General features: G+C 30.6%; 2 protein-coding genes across 7 annotated transcripts in view; one reads left to right on the top strand and one right to left on the bottom strand.

Moving 5' to 3' along the window:
* LOC145189658 (integrin alpha-V-like) overlaps nucleotides 1–16,831 on the top strand; it is a 38,475-nt gene extending 21,644 nt beyond the window's left edge. For 3 of the 6 annotated variants that reach the window (XM_090091068.1, XM_090091066.1, XM_090091069.1), the window contains exons 18-32: nucleotides 91–254; nucleotides 392–520; nucleotides 653–729; nucleotides 1,797–1,947; nucleotides 2,879–2,971; nucleotides 4,051–4,130; nucleotides 4,275–4,358; nucleotides 6,527–6,629; nucleotides 6,727–6,828; nucleotides 7,009–7,059; nucleotides 7,153–7,236; nucleotides 7,662–7,775; nucleotides 8,664–8,768; nucleotides 8,873–8,995; nucleotides 16,631–16,831. In XM_090091068.1, coding sequence (XP_089947194.1) covers nucleotides 91–254; nucleotides 392–520; nucleotides 653–729; nucleotides 1,797–1,947; nucleotides 2,879–2,971; nucleotides 4,051–4,130; nucleotides 4,275–4,358; nucleotides 6,527–6,629; nucleotides 6,727–6,828; nucleotides 7,009–7,059; nucleotides 7,153–7,236; nucleotides 7,662–7,775; nucleotides 8,664–8,768; nucleotides 8,873–8,995; nucleotides 16,631–16,744 — 1,574 coding nt within the window. In that variant the 3' untranslated portion in view covers nucleotides 16,745–16,831. Of the gene's footprint in view, nucleotides 1–90; nucleotides 255–391; nucleotides 521–652; nucleotides 730–1,796; nucleotides 1,948–2,878; nucleotides 2,972–4,050; nucleotides 4,131–4,274; nucleotides 4,359–6,526; nucleotides 6,630–6,726; nucleotides 6,829–7,008; nucleotides 7,060–7,152; nucleotides 7,550–7,661; nucleotides 7,776–8,663; nucleotides 8,769–8,872; nucleotides 9,314–9,656; nucleotides 10,473–16,630 lie in introns of those variants that run through there. The other 3 variants (XR_016453519.1, XR_016453518.1, XR_016453517.1) reach the window with 2 other exon arrangements.
* A 5,755-nt stretch (nucleotides 16,832–22,586) lies between these two features.
* LOC149887076 (uncharacterized) lies at nucleotides 22,587–23,965 on the bottom strand. Its single transcript, XM_090091470.1, has 2 exons — nucleotides 23,670–23,965; nucleotides 22,587–23,493 (listed from the first exon to the last, which is right to left on the bottom strand). Exons 1-2 carry the CDS (start codon nucleotides 23,963–23,965, stop codon nucleotides 22,587–22,589), a joined length of 1,203 nt encoding a protein of 400 aa, XP_089947596.1.
* Between the last annotated feature and the right edge of the window lie 2,862 nt (nucleotides 23,966–26,827).

Here is a 26,827-nt window from a genome sequence, read left to right as displayed (position 1 = left end):
TTACATTTTATCTATGTTTTCAGCCTGCATCACATTTAAAACTAATGAAGTTATTATGTATAGCTATTAACAATATTAAAACATTTTTAGATCTAGAAGTCACCATAGAAATTGATAAACAGAGAAATGTTCAAAAACGTGGATTTTTTAAAGATAACAAAATGAATCAGTTAAAAAGCATTTTGATACAAAATGTTTCTCTCTCTAAAGATAATGTTTCTACTATTCCTACTGTTGTATACATTGCCATTGCTGTGAGAATTTTTCTTATGTTTTTATATCTGTATATTTTTGTATGTTTATGTGATTACATGTGTATATTTTTAAAGTTAACATTTTAAGTAGCTGATGAAATCTATGTATCAGTTTTTTAATTAATTTAATAAATTAGGGTGAAATTAACATAGTTGAGCCAATTGTGTTTGCCACAAAATATAAAACATTTGAAAATTCCAATAGTTGTGCAACTGGATCTTGTCCTATGCTTGATCCATTTAGTACCACTGGCAGTAATGTACAGGTAAATCAATAACATTCTAATATACTTTTTCAGTTTTGTTTTATTGACCTTCTCTAAAAAGTATATTAAATTTTATGTTTTAAGAATTTTAGTCTTTACAGTTGCATATTTAAAGAATTTTTTTTTTTAAAGGTAATTTATTCAAGTAAATGTGCTTATGTTGAATGCAAAATCGACTTATCTATAAATTCAACAATAACATTACCTGGGTAGGCTGTTTTTTTTCTCAGTCATTTTTCTTTTACATACTAATGTTAGTTTTCTAAGCGTTAAATCTCTTTTTAAAAAATCTGATATGAAAATTAGTTTTAATAACACAATTCTCTAAAATATAAGCAACTAATTAAGTTACATTTTTTCACTTCAGTCATTCAATACAGCATTTATTTTTTAAAAAAATGCTCTTTAAATGGAATCAAGTGGTTACTATTATATTTTGTTATTACATGTTGTTTTGTATGTATTTGTATTTTTATGTAAAAATATGGTCTTGCAAAGAAATTGCCACCAAATGCTTCATTAACAAGTGAACTGTATGTCAAATAATCAAACGTTTTGATAAAGGAAGTCTTTTAGAAACAGAACATTACGGTGTGTCACCACAAAAAACATGTTGTTTGACTCAAAGAAATATTACTAGTTTTGTGAAAAAGAATTCTTTTGACAATGCATATGATACTATTCAAAAACTGAAACTTTTGAGTGTCTAAAAATATAGATTCAAGATGGTTACAACTTTCAGGACTTCTGACCTTCAGAGTAGCCAAAAAGAATTTTATTTCTTTACTAAAGTGAAAACCTAGAATTGAATTTGTAAATACACTGGACTATTAATGATCAGAAAAGAGTATTGAGAGCAATGAATCTGAAATGCATTAAATTGAAGTAATGAAGTGGCCTACTTAATCACTTGATCTCAATCCGATTAAAAATTTATGCCTATAATTATTGGTTTTAGCTTCTTTTTTTTTTAGTCAGTATAAAAAAGTTGCTTATGTTTTGGAGTTCAATAGTTACAATTTTTTTTATAAAAATATATAGTTTTTTTGTTTCCAGAATTCACATGAAAATTAGATTTATAAAATTTGGTACAGATGTGAAATCATCCACAGGAAAAAAAATTACTTTATACTAAAAAATTTTTTTATAAAAAAAAACAAGTTTTAAAAAAATTTTTTTAAATTCCTTTTCCAGTATCTAATTATCAATTTACTGTTTACCTATTAGTTTTATTTTTTTATTTTTGCATTTTCAATAGTTCTTTTTTATCATAAAGATCTGTGCAACAAAAAGAGATTATATATGGTGCAGTCAACTTTGTAAACATTCACTCCACAATAATTAACTTTGCTGATACAGCTTACCAAACCAGTTTAAAAATAAGTTTCCACCCAGACCTGCAAATTGTTGGTGTTGATATTAATGGGGTATGTTCATAAAACACATAGTTGCTATGGTTTTTAATTTTTTACATTTAGGTTGTTTAATTTTTACAAAAGAAGTAAAATTCTTATAATTCATGTTTACATTCTTGAAAATAATTTTTTTGCATTAGGATTGTGTCATTAATTTCTTATGCATTAGTAATTCTTGATTTAAGATTAAACTTGTTACATGTATTCCTAAAAGTATATATTATTTTTAGATATATTAACAAAGTCAAATTATAGTTGGTGATTTGACCTTGCTAATAATACCATACCTTACCTCAAAACTTTTCAACAACCAAAAACATCAGCTATTTCTTTAAGCATCAAGGAGTCAGCACATTTTTAATTCTTACCATTATGATGGGTTAAAATTAAAGTTTTGAAAAAAAAAAAAAAAAATAGAAATTAAATAAAATCTTATTTTGATAGACTTAAGTCTGCAAAAAGAAGTTTTTATAACAATAATAAAATAGAGATTTAAATAGGTAAAGTAGCAACATATTTTGTGATCATAGTTAACAGGGTTGAGGATCTTTGGTATTTCGCTGTCAGTTTTATCCCCAGCTTTGTTAAATATCTTTTTTTTTCGCTTTTACATGTTTTTTTGGCTGAATCTTCTCTACTAGTTTTAGAACTTAATCCAGGGATTTGTGTTACTCTTGTAGTGCTTTTTGAAAGTTTAAACTTTTTGAACAGTCAATAAATCAGGAATAAATATTTAACATAAAACAGTCAATAAATATTTAACAGAAAACTTTGAATTAAAAGTTTATGAAAGGTTTCATAAATGTTTAATTTGTTACATGTTTTATTTGTATACAATTTTATTTTTTCCTAGGGTTTTTTTTTTACTTGTTTGTCTCATGATATACTGATGTTTATATTTGGACTTAAGCTTGTTTATGTTGTATGATTTTTTTTATTGTAGCAATCGTATCCATTCTGGAACCTAAAAAATATAAGTGCAACTAAAATGGAGCTATCATTTCTTGTTGCTAATTCTATAAAAGCTATGCAAAGTGTAAGCATTCTTTTTAAGTTTTTAAAATATTTTACTTGTGAAGTTAATTTAAATAGCTTTTGCTGAAAGAACTTTTTAACATAAAAAGTTTTTTATGATCTTTTATAAATAAAATTATAAAATAGATAAGTAAAACTTGTTAAAAAATTCTAATATACTGCTATTACTTTTTTAAATTTTTTTTACAGTATGTTTTGAGTTATTGTTTGTTGAAAGTCAAAGTTATTTGTTTTTGGATGATGGCTAACAGAATTGATGGCTTCAAGTTTCTGTACCCATTGAAGCATCCTTTTTCTCTCAATAAAAGTCAATGTCATGCCATAGAACTTTATATCATTTGGCTCACTTTTATTTTTCTTTATATCAATATGTCCACCTCCATCTCTCTAATAACTTCATTTGTAAATTTTTCCAGTTTTTCTTAGGAGTTTTTTTTAAGCCTTTGGTTTAATTAAGTTGTAATTGGATTCATCATACCTTCTTCTGATGCACTTATCTTTTATTTGTTTTGATGCAAGAAAGATTGTTTGAGTACGTTCTTTACATGCTTGATGGGGTTTCTTATAGTTTGTTGTGTTAATGTTTTTCAATTCTTCTAGTCTATTTTTCTGTAGATTGATAGGTTTTTTTAGAAACTATAATGTACCTATTTATGAGAGCACTTCACTTTCTTTAATAAACAAGTTTTTTTTTATTAAATTTGTAAAAATAAGTATAAATCTTAACTTTATTTATACCAGGTATTTTGCCAGATTCAGAACTAAATTCTTTTAAATCATTTAAATTCTTTTTGAAAGGTTTGATAAAGATCAAAATTTACTTCTTAAAAATTTCCTTTGAAATTATATAGTATCTGAAAGATTTATTATGTGGATTTGGTTGTAGAATAAAATGATAGTGTTCAGATAATACGTTCTCCCACATATACTACTGTTGCAGTTATAATAATGACTTTTTCAATAGTTCTAAAAATAAATTCTTAGAAAAAAAAGGAGACAAATAAAAATTGGCCACTTATGATTTAACATGCTTACATCACTGAAGGGATTTAATTTGCTTTTGAAAATATTTCGTTATAGATTAACGTTGTTGTAAAATTTTCAGTCCAGAAAGCAGCCCCTTCGTCCTTGAAACATTTGTTTGAATTGCAAACATCTGCGTAGGTGTTAAGAGTTTTTTTAATTGTAATTGAACCATTTTGTTTTAGTTATACAGTGCTACATTTTTTTCAACAATAATTTTAAAGTTCTTTACATACTGCTTGTATCTTACTAGCATATTACTAAATAGATATTGATTTTAGAATTGGTATAGACCAAGATCTAAGCAATAATAAGGATTTGTTGGAAATACCAGTAAAAGTTGAAACATGTGTTCGTGTGCAACCGTAAGTGGAACTTATCTTTGCTTCAATTTTCTTACTAGTTACTTTGCTACATTAATTGTTTTTATTAGATATTTTTGTCAGATTTTTTTTTATTAAACATTTTTTTATCAGGGTGTTGTCATAATAATAATAAAAAAATTAAAACCTTTTTGAATTAATTTTCATAAAAAACTTTTTGAATTGTTTTTAAAATTTATTTTGACTTTTAAAATTTGCTTCTAATAATAAATCATTATTTAAAGAAATATTGATTTTGCTTGAGAATTTTGGTTTAAAAATAGTTTTTTTTTTTTATTACCAACTTCATTTACTATTAAAAAAATTTTAAGACTTAAAAAATTTTTGGTTTTTAAAAGGTATTTAAATTGAAGTTTTAACTTACAAAGTTAATCGTACAATTAAGTAATATAAGTTAAGATTTTGAGCAATTAGAATTAACACATATTTTATTCTTTAAGCGATAAGAAAATGCATGATACAATCATGCTTATTGGTTGTATATTTTAATTATGAGTTTGTTTTTGAAAAAAACTTTAAGTATGTATTTAAATACAGTTGTGGTGGTAGTGTTGTCCAGAAATCAATACTCAATTCAGTACAGTAGTATTTTTCTCATTATATCAAAGCTTTGTTGAGAACATTTTTTAAAAGTGTTATAGAGGTTGCTTAAAGCTATTGATCATGTTAAGGAAATTTTAACAGAAGCTTTGTAAAAACACTGCTACTTATGTTCTTATTTTGTTTTATTCTACTAAAGAATTAAAAGTGTATTTTAAGTTGTTATTTTTTATATATTAATATTAGTCATTTTTTAATATTTTTTTTGTTATGTTTTGTAAATAAAATTAAAAAAAAAAAAAAATCAAGTTGTTTAATTTTTTCAGTTTTTATGGGTTTAAGAAATGTGATTACACTAAAAGTTTTATGGGTTTAAGAAATGTGTTTACGCTAAAAGTTATTTTTTCCTGCATTGGAATGGAAAATTTAGTCTCCTGCTTTGGAATGGAAACATAATGTAAGATTGACATAGCAATAAGTCTGATTTTATTTCCAGTTCTTCTGAACTTTCATCAGGAAAGTTATTGTGTTTTCCATTGTTAGAAAATTCTACAGGACAGACTTAAGCTGATGCATCATGAATTCATAGATGTGTGGAGACTGAAATAACTGCTGCTTTGGTGTTTGATACTACAGCAACCAACAGTAGGGTTTGTAAAAGTGCAATAAAACTTATCAAAAAACTGATTGAAAAAACTGTTTTATCTTGCCTGTCATTGTCATATTCTTGAACTTGTAGTTAGTGCTGTTTGGAAAGTGTTATTTGGTGAGATCCAAAGACAGAAAGCAAAATGTTTGCTACTTTCATAGACATTGTCAGGTCTCAATGACTCACTGGTCCATTTACTGAAAATTAAGTCTAATACTGTTAGGTAAGAAAAATGTTATTGTAGGTGAAACTCATTCACAACATGTTTGTGTAGCCAAACAATAATCTCACTGAAGAAGTTGCTCCTTGCGCTTTATTTAGTCACCATCCTACAATAATGGCTTCAATGAACAAGAAATGGAAAACAAATTATTCACAATACCAGATAATTTAAATTAAAAATACCAGATATTCAGAATTTGGTAAACCAGTCTTCAGCATAAATAAGCAAAACAAACAAATTTAGAAATTTGTTAGGGCATCCAAAGCTATTTCCAACTTTTGACAAAACTAAACACTTAAAATATTCTTTCTAATTGGAAAAAGTTTGGTTTTGCAATGTAACAATTTGAATAGATTTAAAACTCTTTACCAGAGTAAGATCAAGTAAGAATATAAATAACATTGTTTTTATACACTTTCTGTTAAAATCATCTCAAAATGTTTAACAGCTTTAAGTGACTCCTAGATCACCTAATGTTAATCTGTTAAAATGTTTGTTAACAAAGCCTTGAAAGTATATGTTACTTAAAAATGTAAGAAAGCAAAAATATTGCCATGTGGAAAATACATCTCAACTTATTTATTTCAATTTCTGCATCAGTTATAAAAAATTGAACTATTCTTTTCAGTTAAAAATAGGGTGTCGACTTAAACACAGGTATTACAGTAATTTATATATTTTAGTGTTAAAATTAAGATTTCTGTAATATAAATTTTTTTAATGTTTTTTTTTGTACAGGAATGTTTTTCCAGAGTTAGTTTTTTATGATAAAGATTTCAAACCGCCTTTAAACTATTTAACAGTAACCGATATTGGTCCAGAAGTTAATTTCCTTTTTTATGTAAGACTTAATTCTCTTGTCCCTGTTTTTAAAACAATTGGATTCTATTATTACACGGAATTAGTGACGGGTCATTTTTAATTTTTTTTATTTCCAGATTGAGAATACTGGGTTATTTTATGTTGATGAACTGGTTACAGAAATAGATTTTGTTGTCCAAAAGGAAGATAATGCATTAATTTATGTCGTAGATATGAAAGTAAGTTATTTATGTTGTAGATCTGAGAGTAAGGTTTTTATGTTGTAGATATGAGAGTAAGTTATTATTTTCTACAGTTTTATTTTTATAGTATACTATTTAATTATTAACTATTAATTACCTGAATTAATTTTTGAAAAGTGTATTATAACATTAGTTTAACAAACAATATTTTTCCAGGTGGATAATGTTCAATGTGACCCAATAGTTAACGGACTTAATCCCAAAAATGTAAGCATTTGTAATAGTGTCCTTAATCTGAAGTCTTATAACAATTTAAAAAAATAAAATTGGGTATATTTTTTTCCTTTCTTTTTTTTTTAGATTTCAGTTTATAAATTTTTTAGTGGGGGATCAGACGAAAAAAGACATATTCGGAAAAAAAGAGATGTTTCTGAAGATAATCTGGTTTAATGTTGTTTTAAAACAATGTTTAATTTCTATATTTTTTAATCAAAAGTTTTTGAAATCTGTTAAGGCATTTGGCTTCAAATTTTTTTTTTTCAAACTATTTTGTATATAAAGATGAAATTATGTGTGTGTATGTGCGCTATACAAATCCACAGTTTTGATCCAATCCTCACCAAATTTTACACACAAGTCTTTTTTCCCAGGGAAGGTTTTAGGCTAGTTTTGAACCACACTGGACTCCATGTTCAAGATGTTTATAGCTGGAACCAAGTTCTAGCCCCCTCTGACCTTCCTTGCCCCCAGCAAAGAGGTGATTACAGAGCTAATAATTTTAAAAGTTTATACTATTGAAAACCAAAAAATTGTAAGTATGTGTTAGCGGTTTTTTATGAAAATTTTTGAGGGATGTTTTTTTTTTCAAGGACTGTCGAAGTGGAACTTGCAAAATGTATACATGTAACATAACCCATTTAGGGGTAAATCAAATTGCAGAAGTTTCTGTTAAAGCAAGACTTTGGGCTGCAAGCTTAGCTCAGGTACACAACTTTATGTAAATGAAGACAGGAGAACACCTGCAGTTGTCCACTTTTTCTACTTTTGAAAAAATGGAATCTGATCTTTAAAGACTTCGGTAAACCTATGATATCAAACATTTTTAAACACCTCTGTAGTGCTTGACAATGGTGTTTTTTTGCTTGTAAATTGTCAAAAGTAATAGTTGAGCGCTAGTATCTGATGAAAGGAATGCAAATCAAAAAGTTGTGAAATTGGATAACTGTTATTTTTCCTTTAAATGTTTTACAATAAAGATTTATATACCACAGTGCCTTGCCGCATTACTTATAGAATAAAACTCAAAGATTGCATTACATCCATGATTTAAATAGTTATGACAATTAACTTTTTACTTCTGCATTAAAAAGCATTCAAATGTTTTGTGTTAAGTTTTGATGCAGTATTAAATGTTAAGCAAGTTAGATTAAAACATTAAAGAAACTAACAATTTGAAAAATATCAATTTAGAATATTTATTACTTTTTGTTTTTCTGAGCATCCAGAATATTCTATAGGTTTATATGCATGTATTAAAATTTAACACTGAAGTCTAAAATAGGCAAAATACTGTAACACACTACAGTGGTAAAAAAATTTATATAATGTTTTTATCTTTAATTACTTTGACTAGTTTTTGGCATATATCTTTGTAGATATATAGATTTATTTTAGCTGTTTTTTTCCTTGTTTATAGCTGCCTGAGAGTTAAATTAGATAGAATTTTAGTTAGAACTTTAAACTTTATGTTAAATGTATTAACCAATTAATCTGGCTACAATATTAAAAAACTAGTTTGGTAACAGTGCAGCTGGCATTCTAAATAAAATCACTTTAAATCAGCTTTAATAAAGTTTACTTGTTTGATATAGCTGCAGCTTTTATCTACAAACATCTGGACGTCAATTGATGTTAGATTTAATAGTAGAGACCATGATAGGAATGTGCAGCGCAAAGATTGCGACTTATCTTCAAATGTAAGTTGAGCTAATTTTGTTTAACATAAAAATATCTTCTTAAAGTTAGTAAATTTTATTTTTTCCAATAAGATTGTAATATAAACAAGTATTTGTTTTCTTAGGTAAAGTTTGCTATTCAACCAACAATTCGTAATACAAAAAAACAAATTCCATGGTGGATAATCTTGTTATCAGTCCTAGGAGCAATTTTACTGCTTTCATTTTCTATCACAATTCTTCATAGAGTAAGTTCTTATTTTTAATTTAAGTTTTTTATTTCTTTAACATTTGACATAATTTTAATTAAGTGGAAACTACACACCCTGTAAATAATCAATTGCATGTTAAGAGCAAAACCTTAAGAGAAAATGTTGTTTAAGAAATCTTTTAATTTCATCCAAACCATGACCTTCTATAACAGCAGGTTCTGATATTGCATGATTTTTGTTGTTTAACTCAAGTCATTCAACTGAAGGCCAATTTATAATGCTACATTTTACACTTTTGGCTTTAAGAGAAGTTGTGGTTGTGCCTTTTTTTGGTATTTTATAAAATTCAATTGGGTGATAAATTATATAAAGCAATTTTTAGGGCATAACAGCTAACAACTAACAAAGTTGTATTATTTTTTGTCATATAAATGATAAGTTGCATTAGCAGTTTTAAAAATCCCTTTAAAATGCTGTGTACTGCTCAAATTTCAACTAAAATGAAAGTTTTGGTTTTTAAATTTCCAAAAGATACAGAGGACAGGAAAAGATGGAATGATGCCACCCCATGAACAAAAGATTTTATTGTCTCTAACTACACAGCATTCTATTGACTGCATCAGTCAGATGATGCACATTTTGTAACTAGATATGGAAAACAACAATTGTCATACTGTTTTTAAAAAGATCAACCAAGTTGTTTATCAAGACCATTGAACCATTCAGCAAGAGGATTTTGAAATATTTTGCTGGATGAGTTATGAGTTGATGCACTTGTATTTGATGACATTCAATCTGTGTGAATTACTAGCAATAATTGTATCATTTTTCAGGTAAATGAAAATTAATACAAATACAGTCAAAAAAAGTTTCAAACTGAGTGTTCCTTTATTTCTATTAGAAATTTTTGATGATTTTTCATTTATTGCTGACCATAATGGCACAAATTGTATTATTTCATCTTTATAAACAGATTAACACAAGTTTTAAAAAAATCTGCTTTATTTAAAGCAGTTTTTATAGTCTAAACAAAATTCATACCAATCAAATAATTTATTTGAGCTGCTTGGTGCCATGAGCAAAGTTAATATAGGTGAAATTTTATATGGTATATGATTTTTTTTGCATGTCACAAAGTTTCATACAAACTTTGTGACATGCAAAAAGTTTGTATGAAACTTTGTGACATGCAAAAAAATTTGAGAATTGGCTGCAAGTCACTAAGTATACAAATTCTAACGTGATTCACTTCAAAAGTGCAATGGGGAGGGCTTAAACTTCATAAACAGTAGTCTTATGAACTCAAAACAAATGAAAAGAACCTATGCTCTTTTAATTGATAAATGTAAAATGTATTTAAAAGCTTAGCTTCTTGACCAGAGAGGTAATTTGTTGGTTGATGCAGTAAACAACCCTGAAAAGTTGGCTGTAATAGTTTTATCACTGGTAATAAAATGTAGAGCTCAACCTGCTGCAAATTTTTTAGCTGATTTCTAATTTGTATAATACCCAATCTATTGTTAATACATTAAATAATATTGATAGTGGTGGAGCATTAGCAATAATTGCTGATGGTAACCAGATATATCAGCAATTTTTTGAAAAATTTAAATCTGTTGAAAGTGAAACATGGTTAATAACATCAGTTGCATATTTATTATGATTATGTGCTTCTTTTAAAATCTTTTAAAACAATTTGCATGATTAATATTAGTAGCTACAGTTTACCTACAGTTACGGAAAAAAGTATCCGGACAAACTATTTTTAGGTATAATTCTATGTTAAATGAAGGAAACCTCATACTGCTATATATATTTTTGTAGCTCTCGACAAGCTCTATCTAAGTGTGCCATCAAGCATTTACTATACTAGGTAGATGTCTCTTTTGGTAAGAAAAACTAAAATGTCTGTGGAAAAAAGTATCCGGACAAAAAAATTTTTTTTTTTTTTTTGTAATTTATTTTTTTAATTTAGTCTATCCTCCTTTATTAGTTAGTACTTCGTCAATTCTCTTAGGCATTGACTCAACCAGACTCTTACACCTCGTTATATCTATAGAATTCCAGCATTTTCTGAGTGCTTCCTCGATATCATCTTTTTTCGTCAATATGAGCTTACAAATTTCTTCCTTGACTACTTTCCATAGGTTTTCTATAGGATTCAAGTCTGGACTTTGTGCTGGCCCATCTAATACCTCGATATTTTTGCTTTGGAGCCAGGTTTTGGTATTTTTTGCCGTATGTTTTGAGTCACCATCTTGCTGGAATAAGAATTCTCCATCGAATAACTCTCGAGCAGATGGTAGCATATGATTTGAAAGTATTCTAACACACTTAGGGGAAGTCAATGTATCCTTTATGACATGAATACGTCCCACACCATTCCAACTGAAGCATCCCCAGGCCATGACATACTTGTCATTCTTTATTGTCTGTTTAACATGCTTTTGTTGCATTAACTCACCTGGTCTTCTCCATGTCCAACGTCTACCATCTGAACCATTAATGCATATTTTTGTTTTGTCTGACCATAATACCTTCTTCCAATCATCAACGGTCCAGTTTTGATACTTCTTTGCAAACGCAAACCTCTTTGCAATATGTCGTTTGGTAAGTAACGGTTTTTTGGCAAGTGCTCTACCATGTAAATCATACTCATGCAGCCTATTTCTAACAGTTCGAGGACTTATATTGACTAACTCGAGTTCTCTGAGTTGATTCGCAATATCTGTTGCATTTGGTTTCACGGAGTTCTCAACCAAAGTGAGAATTTTTCGATCAATCTTTGGAGTTGTTTTTCGTTTTTGTCCAGATCTTGGCAAACTTTTGAGTACTCCATGCTTTTTAATTCTCCCGAGAGTATCTTGAACAGTTGATTTGGGCATACAAAGCTGTTGAGCTATATCTCGAACCGTTTTGCCTTCTTTTGAGAGCACTTCAATTTCTTTCCTAGCAACTTCTGTCAATTCTTTACTTTTCACCATAGTAACGGCTGTCAATGGGTTCTAAATGTTATAGAAATAGAATTTATGGTTTTTATCATTTTTTACTTATATTATCCTAAGCTACTAGGATACTTATAAGATATTATGCCATTAACTTTATTGAAAATCTTGACCAAAAATTAGCAGAAAGTAACTGTCCGGATACTTTTTTCCACAGTCATTTTAGTTTTTCTTACCAAAAGACACATCTACCTAGTATAGTAAATGTTTGATGGCACACTTAGATAGAGCTTGTCGAGAGCTACAAAAATATATATAACAGTATAAGGTTACCTTCATTTAACATAGAATTATACCTAAAAATAGTTTGTCCGGATACTTTTTTCCGTAACTGTAGCTGTGCAGAAACATAGTTTGGAATGTGCATAATAATGGCTATGTGCATAAAAGTGCAATAAAGTTTATGATGATACAACCAATTATTATCCTAAATATGGAGATTGTCTAAATAGTCTAAATAGAAGTGGACTTCAAACCCATACTAATACTCTATTCCAACGGCTCTTATTTTGCTTTCTATGTTTCCATTCCACAAACGATATTAGCCTTTTTGAGATTGCATGAGATGTTGAAAGACACATCACTCACTTGAATGAGTGAATTTACAAAGGGCGTTTTTCATTAAGCTTAAACTTTCCAATTTGGCAAATGAGACAATTGCATGCACTGGATGTCCATGTTAAGTTGTACAACAACTGTGGGAAAATTGTAGAAAGGTGGGCGTGCTCAATTTAAGGTACCAGATTTTCTTATCTAAAAGAGAGATCGACAGTTTATGTTACTATTCAGTATTTTGTAGATTCTACCAATGATAAAGTCATTTAGTTTCTGGTCAGTTTTTTTTATGCACAAAAAAAGTACTAAAGCAGTTTTCACGGCATTTTCTTTATTTAGCACTATAGTTTTAATTTATAAGTTCATTTTTAAGTCTTGTTTTTTTCATGTTCCAATTTTAAAATATTTTTTTTTAAAGTAGGGGAGATGGGGGCGCATTGATCGCCGTAGCAGTGTTTTGAAAATTGCGCAGAACCTGAAAGAGATGTAAAAACTTATTAACTACGAAACACATGTAGAACTATCTGGCTTTTGGAATATATAAATATTTTGATTTAAAAAAATGATAAACATGAATAATTTTAACTTTTAAACAACCCTCTCAAAAGATCAATGTACCCCAAACTATGGGGTACTATGATCTCCAACTTGGGGCACATTGATCTTATATGCATAATATTATCTAAACGTTTAACACTTCTATAACTAAATCTTGTAAATAATTTAGTCAAAGGGTAATATTGTATAACATATAATACATCTAAATTTTTTAATTATTTTTTAAATATAGCAGTTAAACCCACTAGTCTAATTTTTAATTAAAAAATGTATAAATCACAGCAGCTATAAGCTACCCGCTTTATATACGTTTAAAACTTTACAACAACTTGAAATTTATAAGAACTGAAATATAAAGACTGAAATAAGAATACAACTTTTAAGTTTACAAAACTTGTTAAAAGTACAATATTTTGATTAAGAATATTTCATCATTTGTGAAAGTCAAGTTGTGAAGCAGCTTTTGGTTTACATTGTTTTTTATTCCTAAGCAAGTAATTCTTAGTTTCTTTCTTATCTTTTGTGGAGACTTTTTGTTGATTTTTGGTTTGCTTCAAAATTTTCTTTTCTTTTGACAAACGAATTTCATTTCTGACAGGAGTATCAGTCAAGATCCTTGTTTTTAACTGCCTACTTTTAACATTTTTTTTTCTGGCAGATGCTTTTGGGTAAGGTTTTAAAACCTCAGGTGAGATTATAGAAGCAACACTTGTTGACACTTTGTTTAAAATACTTGTTTCAATATTTACTATAGTTATTTCAGACTCTATGTGATTAACATGTGCTGGTATCATTTCAGATTCCATGTTGTTGACAGGAGTGATAGTAACTGTATCTGGAGCAGCTCTATCTGTAACTGATGATGGTAAATATTCGTCATCTTTGAAAATTTCAGAATTGAATGGCTCAATGCCAGCTACTCTAAATCCTGTCTGTATATTAGATGGTGAGAAAGCTTTTGTATACGGTTCTCGAACTATTGAAACAATATCATAAATGGTCATTGGTCTTGGGTTTGAAACCATCCAATTATCACATGCAGAATTGTAAAACCTTTTCAATGGTCCAAAAACAGTTCTATCTAATGGCTGCAATTTATGGCTGCAATGGGGAGGAAAACTTATCATTGTAATTCCGTGTTGAATTGCAAGCTCCAAGCCTTTAACAGAAATATGACTTTCATGACTGTCGAGAAGTAACAAAACTGGAGATTCCTGAGAACAGTTTGAATATTTAACAAAATGTTTAATCCATTCTATGAAAATTTCTGAGTTCATCCAACCAGAAGGATTTGCAAATCCCACACATCCAGGAGGTCCTTCCTTAATCATGTAATCATGAAACTTTACCCTAGGAAAAATAAATAATGGAGGAATGGAATTTCCAATAGCATTAGAGGCACAACATGCAGTTACCAATGTTCCTCGTTCTGCAGATGTGATTCTTCCAACTTGTTTGCTTCCTCTAACAGCTAAAACCTTTACCGGCTTTTGAACGGTTGTTAAACCAGTTTCATCAACATTATATATACAGTTAGGATTATATTTATATCGATTTCTTACCGTTTTAAGATTTTGAAAAAACTCTCTTACAGTGTGTTTGTTAAAAGCTGTTGATCGAGCGAAGCTCGTTGCTTCAGGTGTTCGTAGAGACAACTCTGGTTGTCTTTTCATAAAACCTTGCAACCAATCAATGCCTGCAATTTTATTTTTGATCCATGATGATGGGCATATCTTATTGTTTTTTAAAGCAAATTCATATGCCAATAATCGCGTTGACCTAGTTGAAAGGCCATAGTTCATTTTTGATGCAATTAGTAAATAACTTGATAAACTTTTTTCATCTTCTGCTGTAAAAACTTGTCTATTGTTGTAGTTAGGCTTGAAAGCTTCATTTGGATTAAGCCTCTTTTTACGACAATATCTTTTTAAAGTCATTCTATCTATGTTAAACTGACGTGCTACAACATTCAGTTGTGTTCCTTCTAAAACTTTATTAATAGCTACTTTCATTGTTTCACTTGGTATAGCAACTTTATTTGTTTTTTTAATTCTATTTCTAACCATTTTAAGATCTGTAAAAAAATATATCAATAAAAACATGTTTTTAATAAATGCTAATATTTAACATAATAATATTATGTTAAATATTTTTTAATTACTATGTTAAATATTATTCTTTTGATATTATAAAATAATAGTATTATTATTACTAGCTTATAACATAAGTAGATTTAAAAAATGAAATGCTAAAAGCTATTGTTTGTTTATATATAGTTTTTTTTTAAATTATAAATACAATTCCATTCGTTTAACTGTATTGCTTATAAACAAAAACATGGGGCACTTCGTCTTCTATGGGGCACTTTGATCCTCCGATCAATGGGCCCCGCATAGTCAAAGATCAATGTACCCCAATAGGTATAGGTAACATATTGATAGCAATATCTACTGTATAAATTGCAGCCAAATAAAAATTATATTTTATATTATACACCTAACACTTACAAATTTAAAATAAAATTGTTGTTAACCCATACAGACATCTAAATAAAAATATATTTGAGTTATAGTACGATTTAAAAAAATCACTTTTTATGACGAAAAACAATATTTTCTTTATTTTTTTTGACGCTGATAACCTTATGAAAAAATATTACGAATAATCAATTAGGGAAGCATAATGGTTAATTAAATTGCAACCTCACTTCTAGTAAGGCAAAAATGAACGAGTAAAAGCCAAAAGATCATACTGCCCCGGCGATCAATGCGCCCCCATCTCCCCTATTGTTTACAAATTTCGGGTTAATCCAAATATTTTTTTTATGGTGGGGAAGCAATATGAAGGAATGGAAACAACTTGCAACAGTCACAAGTTTGATACTGTGTGCGTGCGTGAATCCATTTACATGTTTTAAAAATTAAATTGCGTTACTATTAAAATGCTTTACGATTAAAAATTGAAATTTGTGAGAAAATAATATCTACTTTTTATTATCTTAAAGCCAACGATAAAAATCAATTTAAGCCATGATTTAGGATCATCACATCAAATGGAAAATATCATTTTTCAATTTTCCTATATAAGTTTAAATAAAAAAATTGGCTCGGACAAAATTAAAAGATTTCTGTATAATGCCCTCCGAAAAAAACAGCAACTACGTGCACCGAGCTGACGGTGCACGTAGTTGATTTTTTTGCGGTGTTATCTTTGAATATTTATAGGGTATATCTATTGGATTAGTCACTAAATTGTCCAACATTTATGAGATGTTTATTGCCACAAGTTACGTTTAAAGTAATATGTAAAAAATACTTCTTTTACAAAAAGTTGTAAAGAAAAATTTGATTTCAAATATATTCTTAAGGAATATGAATAATTACGCTTTATGAGCCTCACAAAATCTAAGGTAGAGGATCCTTTCATCATCATCACAGTTGCGTACAATTATTAGGATTTTTGTCCAATTCTTCTTTTATGATAAGAGAATCCAATAGCTGTAACTTAAATCGCAGTTTTCTGTATTTTAATTTGTTTTAACTTGTGCATAAAGGTTGGTTTCTTTGAAAGGAAGAGAAAAATAAAAAACATTACTAGTCCAAATCAACAGTATGAACAAAAAGTAACTCCTGATGATGCAGATGAAGCTGATGGTGAAGATAATTAGTTGTATTAAAAAAAAAAATCTTTTTTTGTCTCATTGTTATTCTACGTTTCCTTTGTAAAGTTCATTTCGTAAATAAAAGTGAAATGAGTATTACGTAATTTTTTGAAGAAAGCTTTTTTTAAGGAAATCTTTTTTTAAAAGGGGTTTTAGTTTTATTGTTCCTTTTATCTTTTATACCGTTTTGATAAAAAAAATTTGTATTTATTTGTAAAATATATATGCAACGCTTTTTGTCTGAAGAAAATATTACCATGTAATATATTTTATAGGAGAATAAAAATTGAAATACTAAAAATCTAAACTGAAGGTCTTTCAGAGAGGAAATTTTTTTTTTTTAAAGTTAAAAATTAACTTTAAATGTTTCGTTATTTTTATTTTTGTTTAACGCGTATTTTTTTTCTTTTATCTTTCTAAACTTTATCTATTTTGTTCATTAATTTTTTGTTTCTACGAATCAATATATTTTATATCTATTGTTTTTTAAATTAAAAAAGAAATGCATGCTAGTAAGTTTATGCAGTAAATTTCAAAGTGGAATTATAGTTTTTTTCTAATTAATAAATACGTGAAATATTAACATGCTCTAAGAATTTACAACACATTCTCAGTTTTTTTGTACTATAATCAGAGAACATTTCCTTATTCCGAAGATGTAAAGCACAACTTTTTTTTTGCGGTGGGCCTAGAGTAAAACACGTACTTCAGGGGAGTGCCGTAGAATTTTGTTGTTCAAGATAGATAATTAAGAGGCATGAGGCGTACTAAAGTTTTTTGTAGTAATTTAATACTGGTGTCGAATGACTTGTAAAAAATTAGGTTAATTGGAGTTAACCCAACTCCGCCTCAATGTATATATGTAGGTAACAGGCCATTAAAACACCTGTAGAATGAAAACCACGACAATAAAAACACCTGTAGAATGAGAACCACTTAATATAATTTGATAAAAATTGTGCCAAATGTAGCCTATAGCCACACCAAACTCTGGATAAAATTTCAGCTGGATTGGTTGAATGGTTAAGAATTTATGGCAGTTTTAGTTTAAATTTTGTTAGTTTTTTTGCTACTTATTGCTCAAAGCGTTACCGATTACTGTGATTACTTCGGTCACTATTTTCAAAATAATAATTACATGCGTGTTCTACTATGTAATACCAACAATTTTTATCATAGCCATTTAATTGGTGCATGTGGCATTTTCATGGCATAGACCAAAAAACGGAATTGCTTTTTAAAGCGTGGTTTGATTTGGTTTACGCATAGCGTGAAAATCTCAGCATTTCCTAAGGTATAAATTACTGCCAAAATGCATAAAAATGCTAAAAAATGATTGAGAAGCTTTTCTAAGGATACTTACATAGAAAACAAAAAATATTTATTTCTCTTAAAAAAGAAAAGTCGTAAGAAAACCAAATATTTTACATATTGACTAAGATAATTGACTTAAAAAATTTAGATAACTAAGATAACTGACCGATATAATGTTAGGAGGGCCAGTCCGAGGAAAATCAATCTTTACAAATTAGGGTTGTTTTGAAACAATATTTGAAAAACTTTATCAAAATTATTGCAGAAGCACAAAAGGAGAAAAACTCTGTCAAAAGTTTTCTAAAATTGCAATGAAATCTTTGAAGAGAGAAATGTTATGAAGGGCAGAGTAGTCCTTTAAAGAGCAGTAAAAATCGTTTGTAGGACTGTCTCATCAAATAAGAACTCTTCTAAATTGTCATTAAGTGTGACAAGTATAATTGATATAGATAATTATAAGTATGTTGATAATTATTAGTATGTTAAGCGGATTGCTATCCAATATAAATTTAGGTTAAATTTTGTAAAAGGCAGAGCTTGATTTAGTGAAGTTACACGATGCCAAATCAAGCAAAGATTCATGATGAAAATCGAAAGTTTGTGTGCTTGCTATGTCTGAAAAAATGTTTAAGACAGCTGTTTTCCAAGCAGATCGAATATGCCAACTGTATAAGACCAAGATCACTATCAGTGATTCTCGGTTACCAGAAGGACTATGCGAATTGTGCACAACTACTTTGCGCAGGAGACAAGACCCAGCAGGTACACAACGTTGAAACAATGTTGAAATAACGTTGATTGACGTTGACCAACATTATTTCAACGTTGTTTCAACGTAGTGTGCCTACTGGGGAGGAGAAAGAAGTTGCATTCCCCACTTTGTTTGACTTCAAGCTAATTCAAGTGAGACTTGAGACAAGAGGCAAGATGTATTATTGCCTAATTTGCCAAATTGTTTGTTTAAAGCTGCAAGAAAAACATCTTTTTGAAGAGTAAACCGCCATTGAGAAAGAACCATGTGTGCGTTGCAGCACATGCCTCGACCCTTTAGGAAAAGGTTTGTCCCACCAATGCTCTCAAATAAAGTACAGGGTAAACCTTCAATCTTTAGCAGCAAAATGTGTCTAAGCAGCCGAAAAAATTACATCTCGAGTTATTTTCAACAAAGAACTATTCCCGAAAAGAATTATTCGACTTGCTAAAGAATCCGGCGGGCCTCCACTTACAATTACTCCAGGTAAATATTTATGCTTAAATAGTTTAACATACATATATTGAAAGAAAGTTTTTACTATTAAGAAATGAGACTAGGTAGATTTCTTGGAAGTATACTTTTGACAAGTTTCTAATCTCTTTAAAAACAAATAATTTAAAAGTTTTACACTAACTTTCTGAACAAAGTTTATTATGAACATAAATTATGCATATTTTGGTTTCAGGTCAAAGTAGTGCTCAGCCACCATCAAGCGATCCAAAACTGATCACTCTAGCTCTTGTAAATGTACAATTAAATACGGGCCTGTCAAACAACGGATTAAGAAAACTGGTCAGAGCTGTAAACCAAACATCAAGCAGCAAGATGGTCGAGTCAAATTTTTACATAAGTTTCCTAACAGCAAGTCAACACTTAAGTGATTTCTTCAGCTGCAGCGACTTAAAAATCCCTAACGAAAAAGGAGATTCTGGTACAGTTTGGGTTGTTGCACACTGCCTGCCTTTAAAGCTTTCGCAATGGTTTATTCAGTCTTGTGAATCATGTTATTCAATCTCATAAAATTTCTGGTGGCTATTTTATTAAGCTCGGAAATGATGGTGGCGAAGGTTTTCTCAACTTTTCTCTAAGGATTGTTGATACTTCATTGTTGATACAGCTGCCCTCCACATTTAACTGAGCCCATACTATGTGGGCCAGTTCAACGGAAACGAATGTAGAAAGCTTCTTAAAAATGTGGATGTGCTGCAGCAACTTGCTGATACAAACTTGGTTCCCAATATCTTTCATACAACTGAAGCATTCAAAAGTTTCCGCTTAGTTGTTAAGGCTTGGTTTGGATTCATCTAACAACCGGACTTTGTTGAAAGTATTGAAAATTTTAAAAAGTTGTTACTTTATGATAACTGGTGCAAGCGTAATACCTAAAATTCACATCGTCTTCTACGACATCAAGGAATTTATCAGCAACAAAGGATCCCCTCTGGGGCCCTATAGTGAACAAACAGTTGAAACTGCTCATCAAGATTTTTATCAACATTGGTCAAGGTATAAGCCAAGTCAAACCACGCTTTAAATAACAAATTAATATTTTGGTCTATACCATGAAACGTCACATGCACCAATTAAATAGCTATGATAAAAGTTGTTGGTATTACATAGTAGAACACGCATGTAACCATTATTTTGAAAACGATGGCCAAATATCACAGTAATCGGTAACGTTTTGAGCAATAAGTAGCAAAAAAATAACAAAATTTCAACTAAAACTGCCATAAATCCTTAACTTTCATCAAATAAAATGGAAGTAATCTGCTAGCAGAATAATTCATTTTACTTTTTACAATTTAATATTATGGCACCTTCCGGGGCCTCAGAAAAAAAAAACTTACCCCACCCTGGAGTAAGTTTGTGCAAACTATAAAAAAGATTATTAACGTATTAGTGAGTAAAAATTTATAAAAATCAATTAATTTTTCTATAGTAGTAGAGAAATGCGGGTTCTGGCTCATTGATACTTTTCCATACTTAAGCGCGTTAATTTTGATGGGTTTTTTGCGTGACTTACCTTTTTTGATATTTTTTTTATTTCTGAAATGCTGTAATAATATTTTCTTGTCGCAATCTGTTTTAAAAAATAAGATATAAATTTTTTTCTTTTCTTGTCGCAATCTGATAAAATAAGATATAATAAAATTTTCTTGTCGCTGTAATGATATAATTTTTCTTTTCTTTTTATTGTTGTTGTGCTGGTGGTGGTAATCTGTAGTGTCCTATATACAGAGTGCTAATTCTATCCTCTAAAATGACTCTTTTATCATCTTCAGCGCTGAGTGCAACTTTGTTGATTTCTTCAGTGTAGATGTCGTGCTTATATGACCGAATGATGTTCATTTTTGCAAAGATTTCTTTTCTATTTATTAAGCAGTCTTTGTAATGTTCATGTTTTATTTTTTTATCAACAACATTTTTCTTGACTCCTTTGAATTTTTTATGTCCATCTTCTTCTTTATAAATCTTGTAAGAGTAGAGTTTCGGTCGAAGCCCAACAAATTCTTCAATTTGTTTTCCTCCGGTTTCGTCTTTGAACATTCCGATGATCTTTTTGTTAACGCCAACTTTGAAACCAACGTTTTTAATGGCAGGATGGTTTTTATCGAATTCGCTCGAAGTCAAATCTGCTTTCGACGTCACCAGCAATGTCTTCATAAAAATCTTCTGTTTCTATTTCGTAAATGAGTGAGTCTGTATCGGTCATTATATTTTGGTTTAATGTAGTCGTAATGGTGTTCAAACATTTAAGTTTTGCTTATGTCCAGGATGCACATTCCTAAATAAATGGGTTTGTTGTAAACCAACTTTGTTTTCTTCATGTGTACTGCGATTAAGTTTTTATCAAAAATGGTGCGACTTTTGAAATTGGGTCTTTTTGACAATTTTAGGGCTTCTTTTTCTTTAGTGACGAGTCTGACGTCTACATGATTTTCAATGTTTTCCATAGTTTTTCCAAAGACTGAATTGTTCATGAGTTTAAAAAATTCCTTTTCAAAATCGTTTGAAGCTTTTGGTCTTAAATTGGTGTTGTGGTCGATGCATTTTTTCATCCAAGGTTTTTCTTCAAATTTGATACCTCTGTGTACTTTTGTAATGACCATTCCTAATCGTTCATACAGTTTCAGGTTTTCGTGATAGACGACGTAATTCTTTTTAGGATTTATATTTGGAACGAGTTTTTCTACTTTGTTGATGATCATTTTGTCAGGGGCTAAAGGGTAATCGTTGTGATCGTCGTAAAGATGTTCGGGGTAATCCAAATTAACTTCTAAAATACAAGGCATGGATTTCCAATTTAAAACTTCGTCTTCAATCATCCATTCAAAGCCGCCAGTGGGAAGATTATTGCTCATAGCCCAGACGTACAAATTGTTAGCGTCTGAGTACTGGATGAATTTAGACACTTTGGTGGGATCGTAAGAATTGCCCATTAATTTATTATTTGCAGTTCCAAGCCGGTTTGAAATCATGATGATTCCGCCGCGTATTCCTTTTTGAAACATGAGAAGCATGTCAGGATCGCTCAGAAGCTCCAATTTTACTTCAGTCGTTTTATAAAAAGCGTCTATTGCTAGTCCTGGAGAGATGTAATACCAAGCAGGGTCGAGATTGAAATGTTTTATGTATACGTCTCTGAAATTTTCAAATACATCTGCTAGTATCAACACGTCTGAAACGTTGTACAGCTCGTGATATTCTTTAAACGTTATACAGCCAAATTCATTCCAAACAGTTTGACCATGCGCATAGTCTTCAACTTCTATACCTTTATCGTTGAGTTCCTTTTCTTCGTAATAAATCAAACTTCTTTCCAGAGTAATATTCAGGAACGTTTTTGCATTGGTCGTTGGTTAGATTTTTAGCCAAACTGTCTAAACTGGAGGACATGAATCTGAAGCTGTCGATGAATCGTAATTCTCTCCAAACTTCATGCGGTTTACCGTCTTTACCAATAAATTCTCTTACTTTGATTTCTTTTGAGAAGCTGATGTATTTTTCTTCGTTGTTGGGGATGCATCTTAGTTTTCCAGCCAATTTCTTGATGAACAAGTGGCTGTCGTAACCGGACAAATTGTGTAAATTGATTGGTATGACTTTTGGAATTTGATAATCCAAGTTGCATTTTTTATGAGCAGCTCCTCGATACTTTCCATTGATGTGACAGTGATCACGCACTTTGTCATTTTTTAAATCTTCTCCGCAAATATAACATTCTGTTGCAGCTTCAAAATTCTTTTTATCCTCATTAGTCACAATCATTTCTTTTTTAAAATCAATCCCGTTGAAAATCTTTTTAAGGTCTGTTTCGATACTGTTTACAAACTTTTGCGCAACGTCGCCATCGTCGCTTTCTGCTGTGTACGTGATGGGTTTTCCTTTATAAACGGTTTTGTCAAAGCACTTGATGAAATAGCAGAAGGAGCTTGGAGCGTGCTTTTGGTATTTCTTGGTGTAAGACATTTTATCATCATACTCGCCATCTAAATTAACGGGTTTGATGAAACTTACAAAGTCGGCATACACCACAAACGGAACTCTCATTGACCTGTTTGTATTGGTAAACTGAATTTTTGTTCCTTTATTAGGAAGTTCGATTCGGGTCGAGCTGTGTTTATAACTGTCACCTCTATGATTTTGAAGCTTTTCTTCTTTGTCGTAACATTGTAGACAATTTCTGCAAAAATATTGTTTTCTTTTACCTTTCGATACTGAAGAGGAGGCAAATCGGCTGAAACTTTTAATGAGACAGTAATGGTCAGTATCTTCGTTTAAAATGAGCAGCAAATCGATTTCTTTGGGTCTATTGTAATGTTTTGATATTCGTAAAGGGTAAGGTTTTTGTTTTCATACCCAAAAACGTTCACGCTAATTTCTTCATTGTTATCTTCAAACTTGTCGATTTTATTGAGCTTGGTAGGAAAATCAATTCCTCCCCATTCCAACTCTTCCGATTTTTCAATGAGCTCATTGTCAATTCTTTCATTGTTTTTATTTTTTGGATTTAACGCTCTGGTGACAGACCATTTAAAGCATTGATTGTCTTCGTTTTCCATATTGGTAATTGCCTTTTTGTTTTTCAGTTCAGGGGGAAGATCGATCCATGACGAACCGCTGAGGGGGTTGTAATCGATCATGTTAATATCCATTTTCAAAATGGTGGACACTTTCCAATTCGATCCTTCCCTGCTGTAATTAACGATTTTTTCCAGGACTTCTTCTTTCTTTGTGTCATAAAACTCTCTTTGATTTGTAGCCTCCAGCACAATTCAATAATTGGAAGGAAAGGAGACAGTGCGAGTGGTTTCTTGTCCGGTTGAAATGCTCACACGCGTCATTTCGCACGTCAAAACAAGGTTCGTTTTTGTATTTCTTTCCATGACTTTTATAGCGGGTTCTTTTACCAAGTCTAGAAAGGCAGAAACGTCTTGATAATTTATTTCAGGAGTATAAGAAAATTGTTTGGTGATGTGTCTCAGCGCGTGATTGGTTAATTTAAACTTTATTTGCGGTTTTCCGAATACAATGTCTTTGAGAGACTTTATTATTTTTTCGACTCCATTTCTTACATCACTCACTGTTTTCTTTACTACCTCTGGAACATGTGGATCAATGGCTGTAAGCACGTGGTTAAAACCATTAGTAACCGCATTTATGGCAGCCGTTGTCATCCTTGAAAATAAACCAGGTCTTTTCGCAGGAACCGGTCTTGGTGTAATGATGTTCGTTGAATCGGCAACAGGCTCGTCAAAAATATGACGCGATTGTTTGGCTTTAGTCATCAGATTTCGCAAGAGAGCTGGTCCGAATGAAATCAAGTCGTCAGAAACAGGATGTGGAGCAAGAATTGGTCTTACAACAACTGGACTTTGAACAATCGGAAGAGATCTTGCAGCGGTCGTTAGTCTTCGACGTGTTACAGGTTGTGTACCGATTATAGGCTTTGTATTTTTTACGGCTTTAACAAGCTCTTCTCTGGTCATTTTTGTATAACCTTTTATCGCTCGTGCTTTAGCTTCACTTCACAATTTTGTTAGCGATTTGACTTTTTTATCTTTCGATGCTTTACTACTCATTTTATATAAAGAAAAAATTTTTTAAACTCATTTTCAATTTTTTTAGATGGGCTTTTTTACTTTTGGTGGTTTTACTTTTTTAGGTCTTCCGACAGGTCTCTTTTCTTTCACATTTTCCGTTAATCCGCCTTTATCGATCAGATTGTTTTCAACCGCGATCAGTGTCAAAGCCACCAAAGTGTCTGACGTTTTGATAATGCCATTTTCTTTTAGCAACTTTTTCCGATGGCCAGATCTATCAATAAAAATCTCGTCAGATTCATCAATCTCCATCTTTTTAAAATATGAATTAATTTATTCAACTCAAATTCAATTTTTTTCATTTTCAACAACTTTTCTCAATCCTTCGAAAAGTCAAAGATTTTTGTAATTTCGAAATTTTTATACACAATGTCGAGCGCGTTGTTCAGTTTTCCAGAAATTCTTTTCTTCTCCTCGAAATCCTAGTCCAAACGAAGCACGTGTCTGTCGATCGCTCTTAGCTTTTCTCCCTTTTTCAAATTGTTCCATTCTCTGTTGTGCTCTTTGATTTCTTTTTCCATTCGCGAAAATTCCTCCTCTTCGCCTCTCCACAAAAGTTTGTAAAGCTTGTTTCTTTCCTTCTCGCTGTAAATTTCAGGAATTTTCCTGTTTTTAGTCACGCAAAAATCCCGTTTTCTGTCACGCAAACAGAATCGCGTCAATCTCCAAACGCAAGAACCTCGAGCTTCTTTTTCTTTATCCCATCAGACTCTTTCTTGCTACACTCCAGAAAAAACGGATAAAAAGACATTTTTATTTAAGAATTTCTTTTTTAAATCCATTTTCGTCCACTTTGTCGTTTAGATTTTCCAAATATTTGCTGCCATGCCCCGTCTCTCTCATCGCTTTGTAAAGAGACCCATATTCGATCACCTCACCCGTTTCAGAATGGGTCATTTTTACAGCCACGGGGTTGTTTCTGATCAAACGAAGCCTTTCATATTTAGAGTCTTTTACGACAGGCACATTTTCCATCAACACATTTTTGTCGATCAAATTGTTTTCAACCGCAATCATCATCAACCCCATTTTACTTTTCGACGTTTTGGAAATTCCCTTTTCGATCAGCAAATTTTTCAAATCTTTTTTCGTATACTTCATCCTTTTGCTCACATCAAAAACAAAAAGGGGGCAAATGTGTCTGTAATTTAACGCTGTCAAATTCGGCTGAGCGATAATTTCTCTGATTCTGTTCTGACATACAGATCGCTTGATGTAGTTAAATAGGGATTGTTTAAATACTGTCCCAATTCTGTTCTACTAAATTTGTCAATCATTTTTTATAAGAGCTAGATTTTTATTTTTCTCTTGCATCTTCCTGAAAAATTCGTTGAATTTTTCACCACAAGGTATTAAAAACGTCTTGAAAGTCGTTTCCTTCATCCAATTTTTTTAAAACGTAAAGACACAAGTGACCGCAATAAGAAGTATCGCCAAACTGCACCCTTTCGCTGTTGTAAAGGACGGGGCTTTTAAAATAGTCAACCAGCTCGACAAGAGGAGGCTGAGCATAAGAATCAAAACTGTATTTTTTGTCACCGTCTTTATACCAGCACACCCAATTAAATCCACCCGTGTTCGAATCCCCCGTATTCAAAATCCCGCATTCTTTTCTTCTCGGTTTTTTAGGCAATTCGTCTCTGACAAAAACACCCCGAAAGTTTCTTATTTTTGCTTTTTTACAGCTTTTATCAATTGAAAGTTCGTCAAAGCCTCGTTTGGCAATTCAATTCCTTCGACATTGATCATTTTTAAATTCGATTAAAAATTTAAAAAATTTGAAAAATTTACAAGATCTATCATTTTACAAGATCACAAGTCTTCATCAGATTCTACTTCTCCTAAATCCAAATCGTCCATAATACTTTGAAATGAAGGCGCATTTTTAGTGATGACCACTTCTGGAAGCTTAAC

This window comes from Hydra viridissima, unplaced genomic scaffold (assembly GCF_058129835.1).
Source record: "Hydra viridissima isolate aposymbiotic clone 2 unplaced genomic scaffold, HvirCarnegie_v1 scaffold_6, whole genome shotgun sequence".
Lineage (NCBI taxonomy): Eukaryota > Metazoa > Cnidaria > Hydrozoa > Anthoathecata > Hydridae > Hydra > Hydra viridissima.
This window is presented reverse-complemented; position numbering and strand designations above follow the sequence as displayed.